This window comes from Oncorhynchus masou, chromosome 12, assembly GCF_036934945.1.
Source record: "Oncorhynchus masou masou isolate Uvic2021 chromosome 12, UVic_Omas_1.1, whole genome shotgun sequence".
NCBI classification, from domain to species: domain Eukaryota; kingdom Metazoa; phylum Chordata; class Actinopteri; order Salmoniformes; family Salmonidae; genus Oncorhynchus; species Oncorhynchus masou.
In genome coordinates, this window is record NC_088223.1 from 20,733,048 (window position 1) to 20,759,564 (window position 26,517).

Sequence of the window (26,517 nt, forward strand, 5' to 3'; positions counted from 1 at the left end):
GGTTCTGGTTGAAGAGTAGTGGGCTGTCACTCTGTTCTCTCTCTCTCTCTCTCTCCAATTCAAGGGGCTTTATTGGCATGGGAAACATATGTTAACATTGACAAATCAAGTCAAGGAGATAGCAAACAAAAGTGAAATAAACAATACAATTAACAGTAAACACTACACTCAGAAGTTCCAAAAGAATAAAGCATTTCAAATGTCATATTATGTCAATATACAGTGTTGTAACGATGTGCAAATAGTTAAAGTACAAAATGGAAAATAAATGAACATAAATACAGGTTGTATTTACAATGGTGTTTGTTCTTCACTGGTTGCCCTTTTCTTGTGGCAACAGGTCACACATCTTGCTGCTGTGATGGCATACTATGGTATTTCACCCAGTAGATATTGTAGTTTATCAAAATTGGGTTTGTTTTCAAATTCTTTGTGGATCTGTGTAATCTGAGGGAAATATGTGTCTCTAATATGGTCATACATTTGGCAAGAGGTTTGGAAGTGCAGCTCAGTTTCCACCTCATTTTTGGGCATTGTGCACATAGCCTGCTTTCTCTTCAGAGCCAGAACCGCCTATGGCGGCTTTTCTCAATAGCAATGCTATGCTCACTGAGTCTGTACATAGTCGAAGCTTGTCGGTCAAATAAAATAAAATCAAACTTTATTTGCCACATGGACCAAATACAACAAGTGTCGACTTTACCGTGAAATGCTTACTTACAAGCCCTTAACCAACAGTGCAGTTCAAGAAGAAGAAAATATTTACCAAGTAGCCTAAAATAAAAAGTCATAATTAAAAGTAACATAATAAGAATAACAAGTCTATATACAGGGGGCACCGGTACCGAGTCAGTGTGCGGGGGTACAGGCTTGTTGAGGTCATCTGTACATGTAGGTGGGGGCGAAGTGACTATGCATAGGTAACAAACATACAGCGAGTTGCAGAAGTGTACAAAAGTGTGGGGGGAGGGGTCAATGTAAATTGTCCGGTTGCGATTTTTATGAATTATTTAGCAATCTTAATGGCTTGGGGAAAGAAGCTGTTGAGGAGCCTTCTGGTCCTAGACTTGGCGCTCCAGTACCGCTTTCTGTGCGGTAGCAGAGAAAACAGTCTATAACTTGGGTGACTGGAGTCTCTGACAATTTTATGGGCTTTCCTCTGACACCGCCTATTATATAGGTCCTGGATGGCAGGAAGCTTGGCCCCAGTGATGTACTGGGCCGTTCACACTACCCTCTGTCGCGCCTTACGGTCAGCTGCCGAGCAGTTGCCATACCAGGCGGTGATGCAACTGGTCAGGATGCTCTCGATTGTGCAGCTGTAGAACCTTTTGAGGATCTGGGGACCCATGCCAGATCTTTTCAGTCTCCTGAGGGGAAAAATATTTTGTTGTGCCCTCTTCATGACTGTCTTGGTATGTTTGGATAGTTCGTTGGTGATGTGGACACCAAGGAACTTGAAACTCTCGACCCGCTCCACTACAGCCCCGTCGATGTTAATGGGTGCCTGTTTGGCCCGCCTTTTCCTGTAGTCCACGATCATCTCCTTTGTCTTGCTCACATTGAGGGAGAGGTTGTTGTCCTTGCACCACACTGCCAGTTCTCTGACCTACTCCCTATAGGCCTTCTCATCAATGTCGGTGATCAGACATACCACTTTTGTGTCTTGAGAAAACTTCATGATGGTGTTGGAATCATGATTGGCCACGCAGTCGTGGGTGAACAGGGAATACAGAAGGGAACTAAGTACACACCCCTGAGGGGCCCCTGTGTTGAGGATCAGCGCTGCAGACGTGTTGTTGCCTATTCTTACCACCTGGGGTCGGCCCGTCAGGAAGTCCAGGATCCAGTTGCAGAGGGAGGTGTTTAGTCCCAGTGTCCTTAGCTTAGTGATGAGCTTCGTGAGCACAATGGTGTTGAATGCTGAGTTCTAGTCAATGAACAGCATTCTCCCATAGGTGTTCCTTTTGTCCAGGTGAGAATGGGCAGTGTGGAGTGCGATTGAGATTGTGTCATCTGTGGATCTGTTGGGGCGGTATGCAAATTGGAGTGGGTCTAGTGTATCCGGGAGGATGCTGCTAATGTGAGCCATGACCAGCCTTTCAAAGCACTTCATGGCTACTGCCGTGAGTGACATGGGGCAGTAATCATTTAGCCAGGTTACCTTCACTTCCTTGGGCACAGGTACTATGGTGGTCTGCTTGAAACGTGTAGGTATTACAGACTCGGTCAGGGAGATGTTGAAAATGTCAGTGAAGACACTTGACAGTTGTTCCGAGCATGCTTTGAGTACACGTCCTGTTAATCCGTCTGGCCCAGCGGCTTTGTGAATGTTGACCTGTTTAAAGGTTTTATTCTCATCGGCTACCGAGAGCATTATCACACAGTCATCCAGAACAGCTGGTGCTCTCATGCATGCTTCAGTGTTGCTTGCCTCGTAGCGAGCATAAAGTCTCTATGGGGGTGCCACAGGGTTCAATTCTCGGGCCGACTCTTTTCTCTGTATATATCAATGATGTTGCTCGTGCTGAGGGCGATTCCCTGATCCACCTCTACGCAGACGACACCATTCTGTATACTTCTGGCCCTTCTTTGGACACTGTGCTATCTAACCTCCAAACGAGCTTCAATGCCATACAACACTCCTTCCGTGGCCTCCAACTGCTCTTAAACACTAGTAAAACCAAATGCATGCTTTTCAACCGTTCGCTGCCTGCACCCGCACGCCCGACTAGCATCATCACCCTGGATGGTTCCGACTTAGAATATGTGGACATTATATAAGTACCTAGGTGTCTGGCTAGACTGTAAACTCTCCTTCCAGACTCATATCAAACATCTCCAATCTAAAATCAAATCTCGAGTCGGCTTTCTATTTCACAACAAAGCCTCCTTCAGTCACTCCGCCAAACTTACCCTAGTAAAACTGACTATCCTACAGATCCTCGACTTCGGCGATGTCATCTACAAAATAGCTTCCAATACTCTACTCAGCAAACTGGATGCAGTTTATCACAGTGCCATCCGTTTTGTTACTAAAGCACCTTATACCACCCACCACTGCGACATGTATGCGCTAGTCGGCTGGCCCTCGCTACATATTCGTCGCCAGACCCACTGGCTCCAGGTCATCTACAAGTCCATGCTAGGTAAAGCTCCGCATTGAATTGCAAAAATCGCTGAGGTTGGAGACTCTTATCTCCCTCACCAACTTTAAACATCTGCTATCTGAGCAGCTAACCGATCGCTGCAGCTGTACATAGTCCATCGGTAAATAGCCCATCCAATTTAACTACCTCATCCCCATACTGTTTTTATTTATTTACTTTTCTGCTCTTTTGCACACCAGTATCTCTACCTGCATATGTTCATCTGATCATTTATCACTCCAGTGTTAATCTGCTAAATTGTGATTATTCACCTACCTCCTCATGCATTTTGCACACAATGTATATAGACTCTTTTTTTCTTACTGTGTTATGGACTTGTTTATTGTTTACTCCATGTGTAACTCTGTGTTGTTGTCTGTTCACACTGCTATGCTTTATCTTGGCCAGGTCGCAGTTGTAAATGAGAACTTGTTCTCAACTAGCCTACCTGGTTAAATAAAGGTTAAATAAATGTAAATACATTTAAAAAAGGCATTTAGCTCATCTGGTAGGCTTGCGTCACTGGGCAGCTCGCGTCTGGGTTTCCCTTTGTAGTCTCTAATAGCCCTGCCATATCCGACGACTCAGTCACAGTCAGTCACAGTGGTCTGGTATTCTGCCACTGTGTACTCTCTGTTTAGGGCAAAATAGCATTCTAGTTTGCTCTGTTTATTGTGTGAATTCTTTCCAACGTGTCAATTAATAATCTTTTTCTTTTCTCATGATTTGGTTGGGTCTAATTGTGTTGCTGTCCTAGGGCTCTGTGGGGTGTGTTTGTGTTTGTGAACAGAGCCCCAGGTCCAGCTTGCTCTTCTCCAAGTTCATCTCTCTGTAGGTGCTGGCTTTGTTATGGAAGGTTTGGGAAAAGCTTCCTTTTAAGTGGTTGTGGAATTTAACGTCTCTTTTCTGAGTTTTGATAATTAGCGGGTATCGGCCTAATTCTACTCTGCATGCATTATTTGGTGTTTTACGCTGTACACATATGATATTTTTGCAGAATTCTGCATGCAGAGCCTCAATTTGGTGTTTGTCCCATTTTTTGAATTCTTGGTTGGTGAGTGGACCCCAGAACTCACAACCATGAACGGCAATGAGTTTTATAACTGATTCAAGTATTTTTAGCCCGATCCTAATTGGTACGTCGAATCTTATGTTCCTTTTGATGTCATAGAATGCCCTTCTTGCCTTGTCTCTCAGATCGTTCACAGCTTTGTGGAAGTTACCTGTGGCTCTGATGTTTAGGCCAAGGTATGTATAGTTTTTTGTGTGCTCTACTAGGGAAACAGTGTCTAGATGTAATTTGTATTTGACACACATATTCCAAACATGTAAGATCAAGAAGATCAAACTCTGGGAGAATAAATGTGAAGATGGGATAGAAGTTGTTTCCAGCAGCTTGACACCTACCTTTCTACATACGATGTTGACAGAGCTCCTATGGTGCAAATAGTTAGCTCACATTTACCCAATCTCAACAGTGAGTTCTACTCCTACTTCCCTGACATTGAAAACAAGTCTGCCAAACTTGACTGGGTGTGTAATCCTTTCATGACTTACAGTACCAACAACAACATTCCTACCAGACTGCAGGATAATCTTCTGGATGTGTCCTCAGGCCATGGCCTGCAGATGAGGTACTCAGAGACAAGACTGTCACAGTTTGTACATGATGTGGAGAAGGAATATCCTGATTTGGGGAAGCATGCACTGAATGAACTGCTAGCCTTTGGATCTACATATGTATGTGAAATGACATTTTCATCCATGACTCTAATCAAGACCAAGAACATGTACAGACTCAACTTGGAGAAAAGCATGATCACTGCTGTTGCCACACTGACCCCAAGGCTGGCAAAGTTTATGAGTGAGAGACAGGGTCAAGTTTCTCATTGATTGGTGAGTCCTCCGTCCCCACAGAAGGCCTTTTGCCTTTTGGTAGGCCGTCATCGTAAATAAGAATTTGTTCTTAACTGACTTTAAAAAATATATACAATACCGTTCAAAAGTTTGGGGTCACTTAGAAATGTCCTTTGTAAGAAAAGCTAATTTTTTGTCCATTATAATAACATCAAAGTGATCAGAAATACAGTGTAGACATTGTTAATGTTGTAAATGACTATTGTAGCTGGAAACGGGTGATTTGTTAAATGGGATATCTACATACAGTTGAAGTCGGAAGTTGACATACACATAGGTTGGAGTCATTAAAACTCATTTTAAAACAACTCCACAAATGTATTGTTAACAAGCTATAGTTTTGGCAAGTCGGTTACGACATCTACATTTTCCAACAATTGTTTACAGACAGATTATTTCACTTTTAATTCACTGCATCACATTTCCAGTGGGTCAGAAGTTTACATACACTAAGTTGACTGTGCCTTTAAACAGCTCGGAAAATTCACGAAAATGATGTCATAGCTTTAGAAGCTTCTGAAAATCTAATTGACATCATTTGAGTCAGTTGGAGGTGTTCCTGTGGATGTATTTCAAGGCCTACCTTCAAACTCAGTGCCTCTTTGATTGACATCATGGGAAAAATCTAAAGAAATCAGCCAAGACCTCAGAAAAAATAATTGTAGACCTCCACAAGTCTGGTTCATTCTTGGGAGCAATTTCCAAACCTGAAGGTACTACATCCATCTGTACAAGGTACCTGAAGGTACAAACAATAGTACGCAAGTATAAACACCATGGGACCACCCAGCTGTCATACCACTCAGGAAGGAGACGCATTCTGTCCCCTAGAGATGAACATACTTTGGTGCTAAAAGTGCAAGTCAATCACAGAATAACAGCAAAGGACTTTGTGAAGATGCTGGAGGAAACAGCTACAAAGGCATCTATATCCACAGTAAAACAAGTCATATATCGACATAACCTGAAAGGCCGCTCAGCAAGGAAGAAACCACTGCTCCAAAACCGCCATAAAAAAGCCAGACTACGGTTTGGAACTGCACATGGGGACAAAGATCGTACTTTTTGGTGAAATGTCCTCTGATCTGATGAAACAAAAATAGAACTGTTTGGCCATAATGACCATTGTTATGTTTGGAGGAAAAAGGGGGATGCTTGCAAGCCAAAGAACACAATCCCAACCGTGAATCAAGCGGGTGGCAGCATCATGTTGTGGGGGTGCTTTGCCGCAGGAGGGATTAGTGCACTTCACAAAATAGATGGCATCATGAGGGAGGAAAATTGTGTGGATATATTGAAGCATCATCTCAAGACATCCGTCGGGAAGTTAAATCTTGGTCGCAAATGGGTCTACCAAATGGACAATGACCCCAAACATACTTCCAATGTTGTGGCAAATTGGCTTAAGGACAACAAAGTCAAGGTATTGGAGAAATCACAAAGCCCCTGACCTCAATCCTATAGATCATTTTGGGCAGAACTGAAAAGGTGTGAGCGAGCAAGGAGGCCTACAAACCTGGCTCAGTTACACCAGCTCTGTCAGGAGGAATGGGCCAAAATTATTGTGGGAAGCTTGTGGAAGGCTACCCGAAACATTTGACCCAAATTCAACAAATTAAAAGCTATGCTACCAAATACTAATTGAGTGTATGTAAACTTCTGACCCCCTGGGAATGTGATGAAATAAATAAAAGCTGAAATAAATCATTCTCTCTACTATTATTCTGATATTCTGATATTCTGACCTAAAACAGGGAATTGTTACTTTTTTTTACCTAGGCAAGTCAGTTAAGAACAAATTCTTATTTTCAATAAATGACAGCCTAGGAACTGTGGGTTAACTGCCTTGTTCAGGGGTAGAGCAACATATTTGTACCTTGTCAGCTCGGGGTTTTGATCTTGCAACCTTTCGGTTATTAGTCCGCTCTAACCTGCCGCCTTAGTTCTATTAGCTATGATGACTAGGACGTTACTTTAGCTAATATGGGGACAACGATGTGGGCTGTGTGTAGTGGTTATGATATGGTTTGGCTTGCAATGTTTTTTTTTGCCTGGTCACATACAGCTGATGTGTTGTTCATTGAAGTCCACAAACAAAGAGAAAAGGTGAGAGGACGAGAGTGCATAAAGTCGAGAAGGAATACAATGTGAACTGTGTTTATTCGTGATCAGGGGTGTATTCATTCCGCCGATTCTGGAAGCAAAGAAACATGGGTAAAAATACTAGAATTTGTCCAATAGAAACTCTTGTTTACAACTGTTGGACTAATGATCACACCCTAGATAAGCTAGATGCAGGTAAGGCGGTATTGTATACAAGGCAGTTTTGAATGGACAGTGTCACTGTCTGTCCATGTCTCACTGTCTGTCATCTCAAATATTTCTCTCGACCTGTGTGCACCTACGTTGTAAACTTTCATTCATATGCTAGATTGTAGTAACCTCATGATGGGTATAGGGAAAATGTGAGTATCATGTAGTAGCCTAAACCTTTCGATGTTACATTGAACTGGTGAATGGAATATGAATGACAGTCATCCAATATGCAAAAATAGAAATAAGGCCATGCTCATGAAAAAAAAGTGTCCTCCCTCATCTTAAACGGCACTGACTCCTTCTGGTCTTCAGTACATGGGACTTCATATCCCATCTCTCATCAATGTGATGACTCATTGCAGTGATGTATGACAACGTGTTCGTAGACGTCCAACAATTTTAATGCCATGCATGGGATGTTTTAGAGCTTGTACTTTGTACTTGCAGAGCAATCATTGTACAAGTTGGTTCTTCTAGATGTGCCGTCAGAGCAGTAAAGCCGATATCCTCTACCATTGACAATGGCTGTAATCAACTCAATCAATCAACTGGAATCGTTTCTGTTATCAGCGCTGTGATTTTCTGCACTCCGTCCCTTCTTGCACTTCTTTTATGTGAACCTGTTTAATGTCTGTTGTTAGTGGCACAGTTTCGGGGTCTCACGGTGCCCCCCTTTTTAGATGGTTAAGTATTGCACCTGTACTGCCACTCTAGCTCAATTCCACTGTGTATTTCACCACCTTCTCGTTTAACTTGTTGAAGTATTGTCATACAGGACTTCGCTGCGGTTGCTTCCCTGTCTCACTGCCATTTTTTCAACTGTTAACAACGATGACGTGCTGAGCGTTTTATGTCTGTGGCAAACAGTAGCGTTACAGCATTGTTGCATTAGGTATTTGTATCATTTGTATTTTTGTATTTATGATGATGATCGGGACCTGTTAGTGGTAGTTTTGTGACTTTCGTTTTGTTTTGTAAAGGGAAAACGTTTTTTCTAAACGTTAACGATTCTAATTTTGTTTAAACGTTCACAGCCCTAGTGTCAGTGCGTGCGACTGTGTGGGTGTGTGTGTGTGTGGGTGTAGATGCTGAGCTATAGGACACACCTCTTCTCTCCTGCTGTCTCACTGCCGGCTCTCCACCTGTTACTCCATAGGAAATCAGCAAACAGTTCTCTGTCTCTCCGTGAAAAATGAATAATTATCATTTCGACTTTTCTTCTGTGTATTCACTTGGGGAAAGTGGTCGAAACACGGCCTGTGTTTACGTGCTGTACAGTGGACGGGGTAGACTCAAATTGATTTATATAGCTCTTCTTACATCAGCTGATATCTCAAAGTGCTGTACAGAAACCCAGCCTAAAACCCCAAACAGCATGCAATGCAGGTGTAGAAGCACGGTGGCTAGGAAAAACTCCCTAGAAAGGCCAAAACCTAGGAAGAAGCCTAGAGCGGAACCAGGCTATGAGGGGTGGCCAGTCCTCTTCGGGCTGTGCCGGGTGGAGATTATAACAGAACATGGCCAAGATGTTAAAATGTTCATAAATGACCAGCATGGTCAAATAATAATAATCACAGTAGTTGTCGAGGGTGCAGCAAGTCAGCACCTCAGGACTAAATGTCAGTTGGCTTTTCATAGCCGATCATTAGGAGTATCTCTACCACTCCTGTTGTCTCTAGAGAGTTGAAAACAGCAGGTCTGGGACAGGTAGCACGTCCGGTGAACAGGTCAGGGTTCCATAGCCGCAGGCAGAACATTGAAACTGGAGCAGCAGCATGGCCAGGTGGACTGGGGACAGCAAGGAGTCATCATGCCGGGTAGTCCTGAGGCTGGATGGATGCCTAAGGAAACCAGGATTTCCCCCTAAAATTACTATATATATATATATATATAATTTATATATATATATAAATTATGTATCTTTCTTTGTTTCATAATTGTCTTTCAATTTGCAAATTGCTGAATGTATCTCACCAGAGAAAGTATCCGAGCGAATGAAACAGAGCACCTCTGTCTCTGTATGGATAGCCCATGTATCTGATTCTGTCTGGTCATAAAGAGGTTGATATTGTTGCCCGCAGCATTGAATGCAAGAGAAGCCAGCGAGCATTTGGCCGCCCTTAATAAACAAATTATGAAATAATAGCCAATCAATGTTGAGCTAAACTGAGTGAGCTCATCTGTGAATGGTCCTGGTCCACCAAGAAAAAGTGTCAAGGGAAGCCAGTTTGGATTTGGCTTCACACCAATCACATCACATCAAGCCAAACGCCATTGACAGAATAGACTTGAATTGTTGCATCTCGATATTGTTGTTGTCCTCCGGTGGCTAGCTAGCTCAAATTGACCCTTTCCTAAATTAGTAATGGATGGAAATAGGGATTTGGTCTTGTGGTTTTACTTAATTCTCAGTACTGGCCAATGATTATAACTGTGATTCTGATCCAACCATAAATTCATACATTGTGCCCCTTGCCTGATGTAGAAGGCTAGTGTTAACTAGCTGCCTCATCGTTGCCCATGAAGTTAGGCTAGTGAGAAAGCATTTTAGCCAGGTAGCCAATCAGAATCATACAGAATCATAGACCATTTTGGCAACATGAAAGAGAGGGGGATGGTATTGGCGTTTCTCTAAAAGTAGGGTGAGTTCACATGTTTTCTCTACTTGCGAGCACACACACACACATACACACACACAAATTAGTACTATGGACAGCCACATCATATTTAGCTTATGTTGATTGGACTAAATTGTTTTTGGTATCTTTTAGTTGTCACTGTATTAGACTAAGCATATGTGATTTGAGGATGTTGGAATGTTGTAGTTGAAATGGTGCTGAAATAGTGGCGGCAGCTCCTGTTTTCTTTGCAACTTGCAGTAACTCTCTGGTGTTCTAAATCAATAGTTGTTTAGTAGTCCGAAAATGTTGGAAATGGTAACTTGCTTGACCCTGCTGTAGGTAATGTAACTGCTTGTTACATGCAGTATGTTTTGTGGACTTCACCAGACAGATGTTGCTCTCTGGTTTTGTGATGAAACAAAGGTGTGGCTGAATTTATTCTGGGCCTATAGGCCTATATACAATGGTGTCAAGGCATAAGAACTAACCGATTATAGAGCAAACAACGCAATTATCGCAACACATAATAATGGCTTTGTAATATGGCTTTTTCCCCCAGTGATTTTACCCACTCAACGTTACTGTGTAGACTGTAGGGGATTTTAACCGTTCGAAGAGAAGAGAGACTGCAGAATCTTCAAACAACAACTTTATTATGAGATTTGAAAAAATGGCGCAGTCAACTATGCTCTTCAACAGTACTAAGTTAAGGCCCAACGAACAGAGTTGTCTCTCAGCTTTTATAAAAGAAAGTTCAATCTTTTTTCTATGTGGCAGTTAGCAGATGTGTGTAAACAGGGGTAGGGAACATAGTGTATAAAAAAAGGCATTTAGCTTGTCTGTGTAGATTAAGATAGCCGATGTTGCCACCATTGTCTGATCTTTCCTGCAAGTTTCCACACAGAGGAGTTCCTGCAGATAGTTCAAACAGGATGTCACAAACTGTCACACCCTTATCTGTTTCACCTGTCCTTGTGATTGTCTCCATCCCCTCCAGGTGTCCCTTATTTTCCCCAGTGTATTTATCTCTGTGTTTCCTATCTCTCTGTGCCAGATCGTCTTGTATGTTTATCAAGTCAACCAGCGTATTTTTTCCCGTAATCCTTTTTCAATTCTCCTTTTGCTAGTCCTCCTGGTTCGGACCCTTGTCTGTTTTCTGGACTCTATGCCCGACCTGCCTGACCATTCTGACTGCCCTGACCTCGAGCCTGCCTTCCCTTCGGTACCTCCTGGACTCTGATCTGATATTGACATTTTGCCTGTCCATGACCATTCTCTTGCCTACTCCCCTTTGGATTTATTAAACATCTTAAACTCCAACCATCTGCCTCCTGTGTCTGCATTTGGGTCTCGCCTTGAGTCATGATACATAGTGCGGCGCACCCAGCTCTTATCTGTATACCCAAGCTAACTAAGTCACACAAGACAACAAGCCTGTATCAGCAAAAAAAATCACAAGCATATACAATGGACAATTCTCTAAGGAAAAACAGCATAGTATGGCTAATTTAGAAATTTTCCATGACAAGACGGTGATTTGTTTTAGGGAAACTGGTTGGTATGCTGAGTCAGGTTGAGGACAGCAGCAATCTTCAAATGACCATTTCCTCACCAGCTTTGACAGCATTCTCGGGTACTTCAAAATATGATTCATTTACACGGTTCCTATACACCAGTGGTCAACAACCTTTTCTGTTATGTACTTGAGTGAAGACCCAAAAGCGGTTTTAACAGAAAACAGAGTTCTTTAATGAAAAACAGGAATGGCATAAATCCTCTTCCAACGTAGTCAATGGAACAAAAAGAACGTTAGTATAATGCAGGATGCACCTGCCAGGCAGACTCCGACAGGATAGGACAAGGTGGAAGCAAACGAGACGACAGCTTGCTTCTGGCATCAAAAACACAAACAAGAATCAGACACTGAAAGTAGCAGGAACAGAGAGAGAAATAGAGACCTAATCAGAGGGGGAAGAGAGAACAGGTGGGAAAGAGTGAATGAGCTAGTTAGGGGAGATGTAGAACAGCTGAAGAATGAGAGACAGAGAAGGTAACCTAAAAAGACCAGCAGAGAGAGACAGAGTGAAGAGAAAGGACAGGAACAGACATAACAAGACATGACAGTACCCCCCCCCACTCACCGAGCGCCTCCTGGCGCACTCGAGGAGGAAACCTGGCGGCAACGGAGGAAATCATCGATCAGCGAACGGTCCAGCACGTCCCGAGAGGGAACCCAACTCCTCTCCTCAGGACCGTACCCCTCCCAATCCACTAGGTACTGATGACCACGGCCCCGAGGGCGCATGTCCAAAATCTTACGAACCCTGTAGATGGGTGCGCCTCGACAAGGATGGGGGGAGGGACGAGCGGGGCGCGAAGAACGGGCTTAACACAGGAGACATGGAAGACCGGGTGAACGCGACGAAGATAGCGCGGAGAAGAAGTCGCACTGCGACAGGATTAATGACCTGAGAAATACGGAACGGACCAATGAACCGCGGGGCCAACTTGCGAGAAGCTGTCTTAAGGGGAAGGTTATGAGTGGAGAGCCATACTCTCTGACCGCAACAATATCTAGGACTCTTGGTCCTACGCTTATTAGCGGCCCTCACAGTCTGCGCCCTATTACGGCAAAGTGCCGACCTGACCCCCTTCCAGGTGCGCTCGCAACGCTGGACAAAAGCCTGAGCGGAGGGGACGCAGGACTCGGCGAGCTGAGATGAGAACAGCGGAGGCTGGTACCCGAGGCTACTCTGAAAAGGAGATAGACCGGTAGCAGACGAGGGAAGCGAGTTGTGGGCGTACTCTGCCCAGGGGAGCTGTTCTGACCAAGACGCAGGGTTACGAAAAGAAAGACTGCGTAAAATGCGACCAACAGTCTGATTGGCCCGTTCGGCTTGACCGTTAGACTGGGGATGAAAGCCGGACGAGAGACTGACGGAAGCCCCAATCAAACGGCAAAACTCCCTCCAAAATTGAGACGTGAACTGCGGGCCTCTGTCGGAAACGACGTCAGACGGAAGGCCATGAATTCGGAAAACATTCTCGATAATGATCTGAGCCGTCTCCTTAGCAGAAGGGAGCTTAGCGAGAGGAATGAAATGAGCCGCCTTAGAGAATCTATCGACAACCGTAAGAATAACTGTCTTCCCGCTGATGAAGGCAGTCCGGTGATAAAATCTAAAGCGATGTGAGACCACGGTCGAGAGGGAATGGGAAGCGGTCTGAGACGGCCGGCAGGAGGAGAGTTCCCAGATTTAGTCTGCGCGCAGACCGAACAAGCGGCGACAAATCGACGCGCGTCACGTTCCCGAGTGGGCCACCAGAAACGCTGGCGAATGGAAGCGAGCGTACCCCGAACGCCGGGGTGGCCGGCTAACTTGGCAGAGTGGGCCCACTGAAGAACGGCCGGACGAGTAGGAACGGGAACGAACAGAAGGTTCCTAGGACAAGCTCGCGGCGACGGAGTGTGAGCGAGTGCTTGCTTTACCTGCCTCTCAATTCCCCAGACAGTCAACCCGACAACACGCCCGTCAGGGAGAATCCCCTCGGGGTCGGTGGAGACCTCAGAAGAACTGAAGAGACGAGATAAAGCATCAGGCTTGGTGTTTTTTGAGCCCGGACGATAAGAAATAACAAACTCGAAACGAGCGAAAAACAGAGCCCAACGAGCCTGACGCGCATTAAGTCGTTTGGCTGAACGGATGTACTCAAGGTTCCTATGGTCAGTCCAAACGACAAAAGGAACGGTCGCCCCCCTCCAACCACTGTCGCCATTCGCCTAGGGCTAAGCGGATGGCGAGCAGTTCGCGATTACCAACATCATAGTTACGTTCTGACGGGGATAAGCGATGAGAGAAAACGCGCAAGGATGGACCTTGCCGTCAGAGAGAGAGCGCTGAGAAAGAATGGCTCCCACGCCCACCTCTGACGCGTCAACCTCAACAACAAACTGACTAGAGATGTCAGGTGTAACAAGAATAGGTGCGGATGTAAAGCGATTCTTAAGAAGATCAAAAGCTCCCTGGGCGGAAACGGACCACTTAAAGCACGTCTTAACAGAAGTAAGGGCTGTGAGGGGAGCTGCCACCTGACCGAAATTACGGATGAAACGACGATAGAAATTAGCGAAGCCCAGAAAGCGCTGCAGCTCGACGCGTGACTTAGGAACGGGCCAATCAATGACAGCCTGGACCTTAGCGGGATCCATCTTAATGCCCTCAGCGGAAATAACGGAACCGAGAAAAGGGACAGAGGCGGCATGAAAAGTGCACTTCTCAGCCTTCACATAAAGACAGTTCTCCAAAAGGCGCTGGAGGACGCGTCGCACGTGCTGAACATGAATCGAGAGAGACGGTGAAAAAATCAGGATATCGTCCATGTAAACGAAAACAAAAATGTTCAGCATGTCTCTCAGGACGTCGTTAACTAGTGCCTGAAAGACAGCTGGAGCGTTAACGAGGCCGAAAGGAAGAACCCGGTATTCAAAGTGCCCTAACGGAGTGTTAAACGCCGTCTTCCACTCGTCCCCCTCCCTGATGCGCACGAGATGGTAGGCGTTACGAAGGTCCAATTTGGTGAAAAACCTGGCTCCCTGCAGGATCTCGAAGGCTGAAGACATAAGAGGAAGCGGATAACGATTCTTAACTGTTATGTCATTCAGCCCTCGATAATCCACGCATGGGCGCAGGGACCCGTCCTTCTTCTGAACAAAAAAAAACCCCGCTCCGGCGGGAGAGGAGGAGGAGACTATGGTACCGGCGTCGAGCGAAACCGACAAATAATCCTCGAGAGCCTTACGTTCGGGAGCCGACAGAGAGTATAATCTACCCCGGGGGAGTAGTTCCCGGAAGGAGATCAATACTACAGTCATACGACCGGTGTGGAGGGAGAGAAGTGGCCTTGGAACGACTGAACACCGTGCGCAGATCGTGATACTCCTCCGGCACCCCTGTCAAATCGCCAGGCTCCTCCTGTGAAGAAGAGACAGAGGAAACAGGAGGGATAGCAGACATTAAACAGGTCACATGACAAGAAACATTCCAGGATAGGATAGTATTACTAGACCAATTAATAGAAGGGTTATGGTGCACTAGCCAGGGATGACCCAAAACAACAGGTGTAAAAGGTGAACGAAAAATTAAAAAAGAAATGGTTTCGCTATGATTACCAGAGACAGTGAGGGTTAAAGGCAGCGTCTCGCGCTGAATCTTGGGGAGAGAACTACCATCTAAAGCGAACAAGGCCGTGGGCTCCCCTAACTGTCTGAGAGGAATGTCATGTTCCCGAGCCCAGGTCTCGTCCATAAAACAGCCCTCCGCCCCAGAGTCTATCAAGGCACTGCAGGAAGCAGATGAACCGGGCCAGCGGAGATGGACCGGAAAGGTAGTGCGTGATCCAGAAGGAGAGGCCTGAGTAGTTGCGCTCACCAGTAGCCCTCCTCTTACTGATGAGCTCTGGCTTTTACTGGACATGAGGTGACAAAATGACCAGCGGAGCCGCAGTAGAGACAGAGGCGATTGGTGATTCTCCGTTCCTTCTCCTTGGCCGAGATGCGGATACCCCCAGCTGCATAGGCTCAGCATCCGAGCCGGCGGAGGAGGGTGGCAGTGATGCGGCAGGTGGCAGTGATGTGGAGAGGGGAGCAACGGAGAACGCGAGCTCCTTTCCACGAGCTCGGCGACGAAGATCAAACCGTCGCTCTATGCGAATAGCGAGAGCTATTAAGGAGTCCAGACTGGAAGGAACCTCCCGGGAGAGGATCTCATCCTTAACCTCGACGAGGAGACCCTCCAGAAAACGAGCGAGCAAAGCCGGCTCGTTCCAGTCACTAGAGGCAGCGAGAGTGCGAAACTCAATAGAATAATCCGTTATGGATCGATTCCCCTGACATAGGGAAGACAGGGCCCTGGAAGCCTCCTCCCCAAAAACAGAACGGTCAAAAACCCGTATCATCTCCTCCTTAAAGTCCTGATACTGGTTAATACACTCAGCCCTCGCCTCCTAGATTGCCGTGCCCCACTCACGCGCCCGTCCGGTAAGGAGAGAAATGACGTAGGCGATGCGGGCTGCGCTCCTGGAGTAAGTGTTGGGCTGGAGAGAGAACACCACATCACACTGAGTGAGGAATGAGCGGCACTCAGTGGGCTCCCCAGAGTAACACGGCGGGTTGTTGATCCTGGGCTCCGGAGACTCGGAAACCCTGGAAGTGGGCGGTGGATCGAGGTGGAGTTGGTGAACCTGTCTTGTGAGGTCGGAGACTTGGACGGCCAGGGTCTCAACGGCATGTCGAGCAGCAGACAATTCCTCCTCGTGTCTGCCTAGCATCGCTCCCTGGATCTCGACGGCGGAGTGAAAAGGGTCCGGAGCCGCTGGGTCCATTCTTGGTCTGATTCTTCTGTTATGTACTTGAGTGAAGACCCAAAAGCGGTTTTAACAGAAAACAGAGTTCTTTAATGAAAAACAGGAATGGCATAAATCCTCTTCCAACGTAGTCAATGGAACAAAAAGAACGTTAGTATAATGCAGGATGCACCTGCCAGGCAGACTCCGACAGGATAGGACAAGGTGGAAGCAAACGAGACGACAGCTTGCTTCTGGCATCAAAAACACAAACAAGAATCAGACACTGAAAGTAGCAGGAACAGAGAGAGAAATAGAGACCTAATCAGAGGGGGAAGAGAGAACAGGTGGGAAAGAGTGAATGAGCTAGTTAGGGGAGATGTAGAACAGCTGAAGAATGAGAGACAGAGAAGGTAACCTAAAAAGACCAGCAGAGAGAGACAGAGTGAAGAGAAAGGACAGGAACAGACATAACAAGACATGACATTTTCTGAGTCAAGATCACTTTCTGAGTCAAAATGAAAGCCGAGATCTACCACTCAGATTTTTTTAAACATGACTTAAAAAACATGAGCCTATGCAACATTAACTAATTAAAAACAGTTATGTAGCAAGGAGGTTTGTGCAGTAGGCTATAGGCCCAAAACATTATCACTGCATATTGGCTACGCTTGAATTGCCCAGCCAATGTTCTTCTTCTCAGACCATCTTTTTAAATTATATTTCAAAATTGTAGGTATATGATCACACTGGTAATAGATCATTTGTTCTATTACTTGTGAGGCACAGCTGAGTGAGCATAATAATTAGCTTGTTTTGTTTACTGTGCTGATGGCCTGCATCTGATGGTCAGTCTGAGGGGAGGCTGCCTCTCATCGGACCCACTGTCCCTCCTCTCTCCCTCCCTCAACTGAGAAAAGGGGACACAGTCTTCCAGCTGATGGTGAGGCTTACGTTGCACTGCATTACTTCTGCCTCATGAACCAATTCATGTTGTTACTCCTATGACCAGAGAAATAACAACAACGCAAGCTTATCCAAACACTTGCATTTTATGGCTTATAAAACTGATGAACTAAGTGTTGACAGTGCTGAATAACAACTTAAACATGAACTCACTCATAAAAACAGCACCTCTCTGCTTTATTCGTTGAGTCTCTCCCTACTCATGGTTTTAAATGTTCGGAAATCTCACAGGATCAACTTTGCTGTGAGTTCAAGGCTTCTTTTTACAGTCTATGGAGCGAGGAAACTGTGTAGACACAGGGATCTGAAATATCTGATTGACTAGCATTAGGCCTATAGGAGCACTTGATTTGCTCTCTGGGCCTGCCGGGTAGGCGGAGTTCTACCTTCAGACACATGAAAAGGTTTAAAATGGGAACACTTTGCCTTCCCGGCGCTAGGGCTGCTGAATCAAGTGCACCTACCGTCAACAGCAGGAAACGGAAAGAATAGGAACGCACGGCTTTATTGTTGGGTTTATCACAGACATTCATCGCGATCGACCGGTTGGTGACCACTGCTGTACACCTATATTACAAACACACAAGGCACACCTCACTGACTAGTCTCTGTCTCTGTATCCTTCTAGATCACCACCCTGATCAATCACAAAGACAAACCAAAGAAGTCTGAGCGGACGCAGCAGGCCATACAGAGGGTGGGCCAGGCTGTTAGTGTTGCTGTGGGTCGCTTCGTTGCCGTGGGCGAGGCCATTGCCGTGGAGAACGAGGAGCTGAAGGAGGAGATGGGCATGGCCTGCTTCGAGGCCCGCAGAGCAGGTAACTGGATCTGCGTCTGATACTACATCCTAAATGGCATCCTAGTGCACTCTATAGGGAAGAAGGTGCCATTTTAAATGCAGTCCAACGAAGGGAGTGTTTTTGCTGTTTTCATCATAAATACATTTTTAAAATGGGTCGGAAACTTTCCATGGGAAGTTAAGCCCTTGAATTTGGCGAATTGTGCTTAAATTCACAAAATAAATGAGCTTATAACAGTGAACCTTTTTTGTGGGATACAGAGAAGGCCATTCTAGGTCTTGTGGCATATTTTGGTTAAATTTTCCCCAATTCAATGGAATTGCAACCCTCTGCATGCACAGTTCATTCTTCCATCACATGTACAGCTGATTCTCAAGATCTTGCACACTAATGAGATGCTATTGAGCCTGCGCTACATATTATATGAACCAAGGACTACATGCTTTCTGGTAAGTTTTGATTACAATACTGGGTGGGGTGAATATATTTTATATTGACATACATTATTTTTTGTTAACTAGTAAATAGTACCCTATAGCAAAGTGTGTTTAAATCATTTCTAATTTATTAACCATTTCTGCTATTTTTTTTTGCTACGATGTGGGTTTTAGCTTGCTTGAGCCTGCTAACCGAGGAGTGGTAGTTCATTTATTTCCATACATGTTTCATTGTAAAACATTTGTCTTACAAAGGACTTGTTTAATCTAACTGCTTAACTATTTATCTGCACAGGGAATTGTATTCAGAGTTTTTCAACATTTTTTTTCTTCTAATCTTTACAGGAAAATGCCACGAGCACTATCTCATGTGTGGAGACATTTCACTGCAGCTAATGTAGAAGGAAAAGCTGTGTACATTTGCAAAATACTGTGCCGAATCATATGTGAAGAATGCAACAAAGATGCAGAATCATCTGACCAAGTGCATAACGTTCCCTCAGCACTCACAACAAGCAACCTCTGACAAAAGTCCCTCTACTTCTATTCGAGGTGAAAATGATGAATCAGACACCTTATTGTTGTGTCTTTGGCTATGCCGGATTAAGTGATATGACATGCTATTCTATAAAATCCTTTCTCTGTAATTAATATTACCTGATTGAGCTAATCATGTAAATGTAATTAACTAGAAAGTCGGGGCACCACAAAATAATATTTATAGAGCAGTTATCTTCCGAATAAACTCTTAAAGACCTAGTAATATTTTACATCAATAGCAGTCAATATCAATCGTTACCTTATTTCAGTCTCATCTGAAAGTACTAAATTAGGGGCGGCATGGTAGCCTAGTGGTTAGAGTGTTGAACTAGTAACCGGAAGGTTCAAATCCCCGAGCTGACAAGGTACAAATCTGTCGTTCAGGCAGTTAACCCAATGTTCCTAGGTGTCATTGAAAATAAGAATTTGTTCTTAACTGACTTGCCTAGTTAAATAAAGGTAATTTTAAAAAATAAATTATTGGTTATCTTCCCGAACCCTTGCTAACAAGTTGAATCAGCAAAACAAGGCAGCTACTCTATCGCAGGCAGCTACTCTATCGCAAATACAGAATCTTATGCATTCTAAATTACCGCCCATTTGGAAAAGGAAAATGCAATAAATATTTACTCTGAGCTGCGCTTCGGTAGGTTGGTCGTAGATGCTGGTTGTGTTGGCCAACAGAGATCGTCCTGTCCTCCTCCGAATGTCTCTGGTGGTAAATTGGATACGTTGTAGTAACGTCGTTGTGTGGTAGACGGAATACTAAGTCTGTTCTTTCCTAGCCCACGTTTGCAGCTGCTGTTGCTAACTCAACGGCTAGGATGTATCACTTCTGTAGCGAATAAGAGTTCAAAGTTCATACCAGTCGCAACCAAAGCTCACGCTGAGGTTGGCTTCGTTCTGTAGTTATTATCTGAACCCTTCTGACATCGGATCATCATCCCAATGTACCCGGAACAGAACGTTATATTGTCGCCAAGGCTTTATATAGGAAGGGAGAGGAGGGCGTGTTTCATAGTTTATAAGTAATGTCACTTCACGTGGGTGGGGCACTGAGTCGGGTCTAATTCACTCATGAAAACCCAATTCTCACATTTTAGAAGCTAAAATCACATTTCATCCCATCACAAATAATTTCATATTCAAACATTTAAATTGCACAACAATTCCATGTGAATCTGATAACTATAACGTGAAGACTTTCCACTGTAGAGTTTATGTCATCCTATCATTGATGAGAATGTCTCAGATAACAACCGAACTGACATCATATTCATTAAGTACCAATGCATATGTTCAACTGGTTGGTTTACCAAAAAGTGGTTCATTTCCCCCCACCTTCTGATGTTCCCAGAATCTATATGTTAACCAAGGGATTTTCAATAGTTACATCAGTAGCGTAGAGAGGAAAAAGGGAGGGAGAGGTATTTATGACTGTCATAAACCTACCCCCAGGCCATCGTCATAACATTATCGATTGCAACAACTCATGGTCCTCCTGGAATCAGAATTCTTTTTGACCCAATGGAGTAACGTAGTCAGAGAAATGCTGATGAATGTCTTGCTCGAGCTGTGTATGCAACTGGTTCACCTCTGATGCTCACAGGCAATGTGTATTGGAAGAGATTTCTGAATGTTCTTCGCCCAGCATACACCCCTCCAACCAGACATGCTTTATATACTAATTTGCTGGATGCAGAGTTCAACAGAATACAAGTGAAGGTCAAGCAAATCATAGAGAAAGCAGACTGTATTGCAATCATCTCTGATGGGTGGTCGAATGTTCGTGGGCAAGGAATAATTAACTATATCATCTCCACCCCTCAACCAGTATTCTACAAGAGCACAGAAACAAGGTACACCAGACATACCGGTCTCTACATTGCAGATTAGTTGAAGGCAGTCCTCAATGACCTTGGACAACAGAAGGTATTTGCACTGGTGACAGACAATGGATACACTCTACAAGAAAGCCAAGGAAATGGTTAGGTATGTGAAGGGTCATCAAGTCATAGCAGCAATCTACCTTACCAAGCAAAGTGAGAAGAATAAGAGCATCACATTGAATCTGCCCAACAACACCCGTTGGGGTGGTGTTATCATCATGTTTGACAGCCTCCTGGGGGGGAAGGAGTCTCTCCAATACATTTTCATATCACAGTCTGCTGATATGGACAGCCCCATCAAGAGGATCCTCCTGGATGATGTATTTTGGGAGAGAGTAGTAAGCAGCCTGAATATCCTGAAACCTATAGCAGTAGTCATTGCACGGATTGAGGGAGACAATGCCATCCTGACTGATATTCCGATTCTGCTTTCAGATGTAAGAGAAGAAATCCGTACTGCCCTGCCCACTTCACTGTTGATTCAAGCAGAGGAAACTGCAGTTCTGAAATACATCAAAACGCGTGAAGACTTCTACCTGAAGCCCATACACACCGCAGCGTACATGTTGTACCCCAAGTATGCTGGCAAGAACATCCTGTCTGGTGCAGAGATCAACAAGGCCTATTGTTTCATCACTACTGTGTCTTGCCACCTTGGCCTGGCTGAGGGAAAGGTTCTTGGCAGTCTGGTGAAGTACACTTCCAAGCAAGTGCTTTGGGATGGAGATGCAATATGGCAGTTGTGCCAACATATCTCATCAGCCACCTGGTGGAAGGGACGTTGTGGATCTGAGGCTCTTTCCCCTGTTGCCTCCATCAGCCTCCAAATCCCACAAACATCAGCCTCCTCAGAGCGCAACTGGTCCTTGTTTTGGAACACACACACCAAAGCATGCAACAGGCTGACCAATACAAGATTTGAGAAATTGGTGGCCATCTGGGCAAATTTGAGTCTTTTTGAGCCTGACAACGAGCCATCCTCAACAAGGTTGGAAAGTGACAGTGAAGATGAGGCCTCAGAGTCTGATGTTCAAGAGGTGGACATTGAGGAGGTCCAGGGAGAAGACATGGAAGCCTGAGAGGAAGACAACCAAAGCTTTAGTTTCTAGACTATCATTTTACAGATGTACTGTATGTTGAAAACATTTTTGGGAGATGTGATGGATCATTGGGGATCACTCAATATTCCCTTTTTCAGTGACATTTTCAGTGATATCATCCCATGTGAAGAGTCAACGCATTTAATTAAAGTTCAATTCGTAACTAACCGTTTTTTGTTTTTTTCTATTGGAAGGATTTAATCATTTGCAATTATATCTACTTACGATAAGGTAAAAGGTTTATGTTTCTGTCTCCATATGATCTGGTAAATATATCCAATGCAAAAAAACATCTACATATAAATGGTATTAATATTAATGTGCATATATTTCCGTTAATTCCCATATATTCCCGTTAATTCCCATATATTCCCACGGAAAGTTTCCACCTCTGAATATTCCCCAAAATGTGCAACCCTAACTCTGCCTATTCAACATATTTGCACTGGAGGTGTTCAGAAGTCAAATACTGTTGTTTTTGTTAGTTTTGAGTGAAGTTTAATTTAAGTTTGCAAGACTAGAGGCTAGAGGGAAGTGACGTTGGTTATGTTCTTTCCTGAGGGGGGAAATGCAGAGACAGAGAACAGAACAGTATGAGTAAGGTTTGGAAAAGGAGAGAGCTGTGTAATTTGAGGCTGAAGTGTTTGTGTACCAGGCAGGCAGGGCTGCAGGCGTAATGAAGGGTAATTCTGAGGTTTGCTTGCTCTGTCTTCCGGACAGAGTTCACTCATCTTCAGTATCTACTCTCGCTCAGAGGGATATAGAGAGAGAGAATCTCTCCTGTTCTCAGCTGTCGGCAGTTGAATCCTTTGCTTAGAGAGACAAATAGAGAAACTGGGACGTGTGACCTTGTGCCCCCCTCTTTCAACACTTTTCCATGAGCCCATGCAACTAAATATACCTACAAACGCCGTAAGCATCTCTTCATCATAACTGTCCAGTCATTCTCCGAATAACTACCACATGCCGGTGGGAGGAGGATATCTACACCGCAGCTATCAACACTCTTTTAAAAGAAACAGAGTAATATATTTTTGAGCCGGCTTTGCAACTCTTATCAAGTGAAAAATAGCAGGATGAATAGGGGGTCAAAGGCCCAATCAAAGTCTTATCCTGTTGATATATGAAGTCCAAAACAAAATCTCACAGGGTAAGAATTTAGAAGCCAACACGGGATAATAGGTTAATGTGGGGAGAAGCGGCATGTGTAACAGTGTGTTTAATCTCCCAGGGTGCTGATTTGAAAAGCGCTGAACCCAAACAAAGCGAGCTGGTGGGAAGCGTCAGCCAGAGTGGCCCACTGTAGACCATTTGATTCCTTCCACTCCTCCTTTCTTCCGTTTTCTTACCTTCTTCACTCTATTGAGGGAATATTTTACCTTTACCGTTAAAAAGACAGAAAGTGAACTTTTCCCTCCGTCGTTCTGGGACGGAATAAAGTTGTCTTCTCTGTGATGGAAAGAAAGAAAGAAAGAAAGAAAGAAAGAAAGAAAGAAAGAAAGAAAGAAAGAAAGAAAGAAAGAAAGAAAGAAGGTAAATCTTTAAATCTGCGGGAAGAGAAGGATTGACGGCCTCATAAAGTGTAGCCAGAGGGAGGAAGAGATGAGGCGAACCTCCTCCAGCGCAGGGAGGCAGGAAGGCAGGCAAAGTCACAGGGAGACAGGAAGGCAGGCAAAGACACAGGGAGACAGGCAGGCAGGCAAAGACACAGGGAGACAGGCAGGAAGGCAAAGACACAGGGAGACAGGCAGGCAGGCAAAGACACGGGGAGAAAGGCAGGCAGGCAAAGACACAGGGAGAAAGGCAGGCAGGCAAAGACACAGGGAGAAAGGCAGGCAGGCAAAGACACAGGGAGACAGGCAGGCAGGCAAAGACACAGGGAGACAGGCAGGCAGGCAAAGACACAGGGAGACAGGCAGGCAGGCAAAGACACAGGGAGACAGGCAGGAAGGCATAGACACAGGGAGACAGGAAGGCAGGCAAAGACACAGGGAGACAGGCAGGAAGGCAAAGACACAGGTAGACAGGCAGGAAGGCAAAGACACAGGGAGGCAGGAAGGCAGGCAAAGACACAGGGAGACAGGAAGGCAGGCAAAGACACAGGTAGACAGGCAGGAAGGCAAAGACACAGGGAGGCAGGAAGGCAGGCAAAGACACAGGGAGACAGGAAGGCAGGCAAAGACACAGGGAGACAGGCAGGCAGGCAAAGACACAGGGAGGCAGGAAGGCAGGCAAAGACACAGGGAGACAGGCAGGCAGGCAAAGACACAGGGAGACAGGCAGGCAGGCAAAGACACAGGGAGACAGGAAGGCAGGCAAAGACACAGGGAGACAGGCAGGCAGGCAAAGACACAGGGAGACAGGCAGGCAGGCAAAGACACAGGTAGACAGGCAGGAAGGCAAAGACACAGGGAGGCAGGAAGGCAGGCAAAGACACAGGGAGACAGGAAGGCAGGCAAAGACACAGGGAGACAGGCAGGCAGGCAAAGACACAGGGAGGCAGGAAGGCAGGCAAAGACACAGGGAGACAGGCAGGCAGGCAAAGACACAGGGAGACAGGCAGGCAGGCAAAGACACAGGGAGACAGGCAGGAAGGCAAAGACACAGGGAGACAGGCAGGCAGGCAAAGACACAGGGAGACAGGAAGGCAGGCAAAGACACAGGGAGACAGGCAGGCAGGCAAAGACACAGGGAGACAGGCAGGCAGGCAAAGACACAGGGAGGCAGGCAGGGAGTGAGGGAAGCAAACAAGTAGGATGGAGGCAGGAAGGCATGCAAGCAGGAAGTGTAATGAAATAAATAAAAAAGGTGATTACGTTACTTTCATTTGGTGATCTCCATCATGGGGCGATGTCGTAGAGAGGGGGCAATGAGGCATAGTTGTTGGCTTCAATCTGTTCTGCTTGACCAGACCAAACATATTATGCCGCTAATTAAGGTTTTAGGAGGCAGATACTGTATTGAGAGTTTAGTGAGTGTGTAAAAGGGCACCACGGTCCTGTATCTCAAACGGTGTATGTCAGTGCAACATGCAGACTGTAGACTACATAATATCACAATCACTCTGTTACAAGGCTCTTTTTATGGTCAGGACTCGGCCAGTTACAAGACTCCACAGGTTTTAATCATTTCAAGTGTTCATCCCATTCGAATAGCAAGCAGCAGAAAACAAACAATTCCCATAAAAAGAGATCTTAGCGATAAAGAGAACAAGAAGACGAATGAGCAACACTGTTACAACATTCTTGGGAAGCATGGAGGGGGACATTTGGCATAGCTTAATGTCACGCCTTGGTCATTGTATTTTGTGTTTTCGTTATATATTTGGTCAGGCCAGGGTGTGACATGGGTTTATATATTGTATTTTCGTATTTTCGTAGTGTTTGGGATTGCGGCTGAGTAGGGGTGTTGTTTAGGTTTGGCTGCCTGAGGCGGTTCTCAATCAGAGTCAGGTGATTCTCGTTGTCTCTGATTGGGAACCGTATTTAGGTAGCCTGGGTTTCACTTTGTATTTCGTGGGTGATTGTTCCTGTCTCTGTGTTAGTGTTCACCAGACAGGCTGTATAGGTTTTTCACGTTCCGTTTGTTGTTTTTTGTATTTATAAGTTATTTCGTGTATCGTCATTTGTTCCATTAAAAACATGAGTAACCAACACGCTGCATTTCAGTCCGACTCTCTTTCGACAAACGAAGAACGTCGTTACAGAATCACCCACCACACACGGACCGAGCAGCGTGTTAACAGGCAGCTGGAGCAGCGAAGGGAGGACGTTATGGACAGCAGAGGATTGGAGTATACAATGTGGGAAGAAATAGACAGGTGGGCGGCCGACCCAGAGAGAGTGCCGGAGCCCGCCTGGGATTCGCTGGAGCAGTGCGAAGAGGGCTATAGGATAATGGAGTCGAAAAGAGTGACACGGCGGCGCAGAGCGAAACCAGAAAATCAGCCCCAAAAATTTCTTGGGGGGGCTCAGAGGGAGTGTGGCTGAGTCAGGAGACAGACCTGAGCCAACTCTCCCTGTTTTTTATCGTGAGGAGCCAAGGAGGAGACCAGAACCGGTGTTGGAGGTGAGCGAAGCAGAGACTGTGAAGGAGTTAATGGGGAAATTGGAGGAGAGAGTAATGAGGGAGTTGCTAGTTTGGTGCTTTAGGTATAAGATTCGTCCGACGGAGCGTGTCGGGGATTTAATGGCACCTGGGTCAGCGCTCCATACTAGTCCTGAGGTGCGTGTTAGTCGGCTGGTGAAAAATGTGCCAGCCTCACGCACTAAGCCTCCTGTGTACCTACCTAGCCTTGCACGTCCTGTGCCAGTCCTGCTCTCAGGCTCTCCAGTACACCTTCACGGTCCAGTCCATCCTGTGCCACCTTCACACACCAGTCCTCCGATGGCAGCTCCCCGCACCAGGCTTCCTGTGCGTGTCCTCGATCCAGTACCACCA

At 45.4% G+C, this 26,517-nt stretch overlaps 1 protein-coding gene across 4 annotated transcripts in view; it reads left to right on the forward strand.

Annotated features, from left to right (window-relative positions):
• LOC135549675 (alpha-catulin-like) overlaps positions 1-26,517 on the forward strand; it is a 164,667-nt gene that overhangs the window by 70,898 nt on the left and 67,252 nt on the right. For all 4 annotated transcript variants that reach the window (XM_064979859.1, XM_064979862.1, XM_064979861.1 and 1 more), the window contains exon 2: positions 17,940-18,129. In XM_064979859.1, coding sequence (XP_064835931.1) covers positions 17,940-18,129 — 190 coding nt within the window. The remainder of the gene's footprint in view (positions 1-17,939; positions 18,130-26,517) is intronic.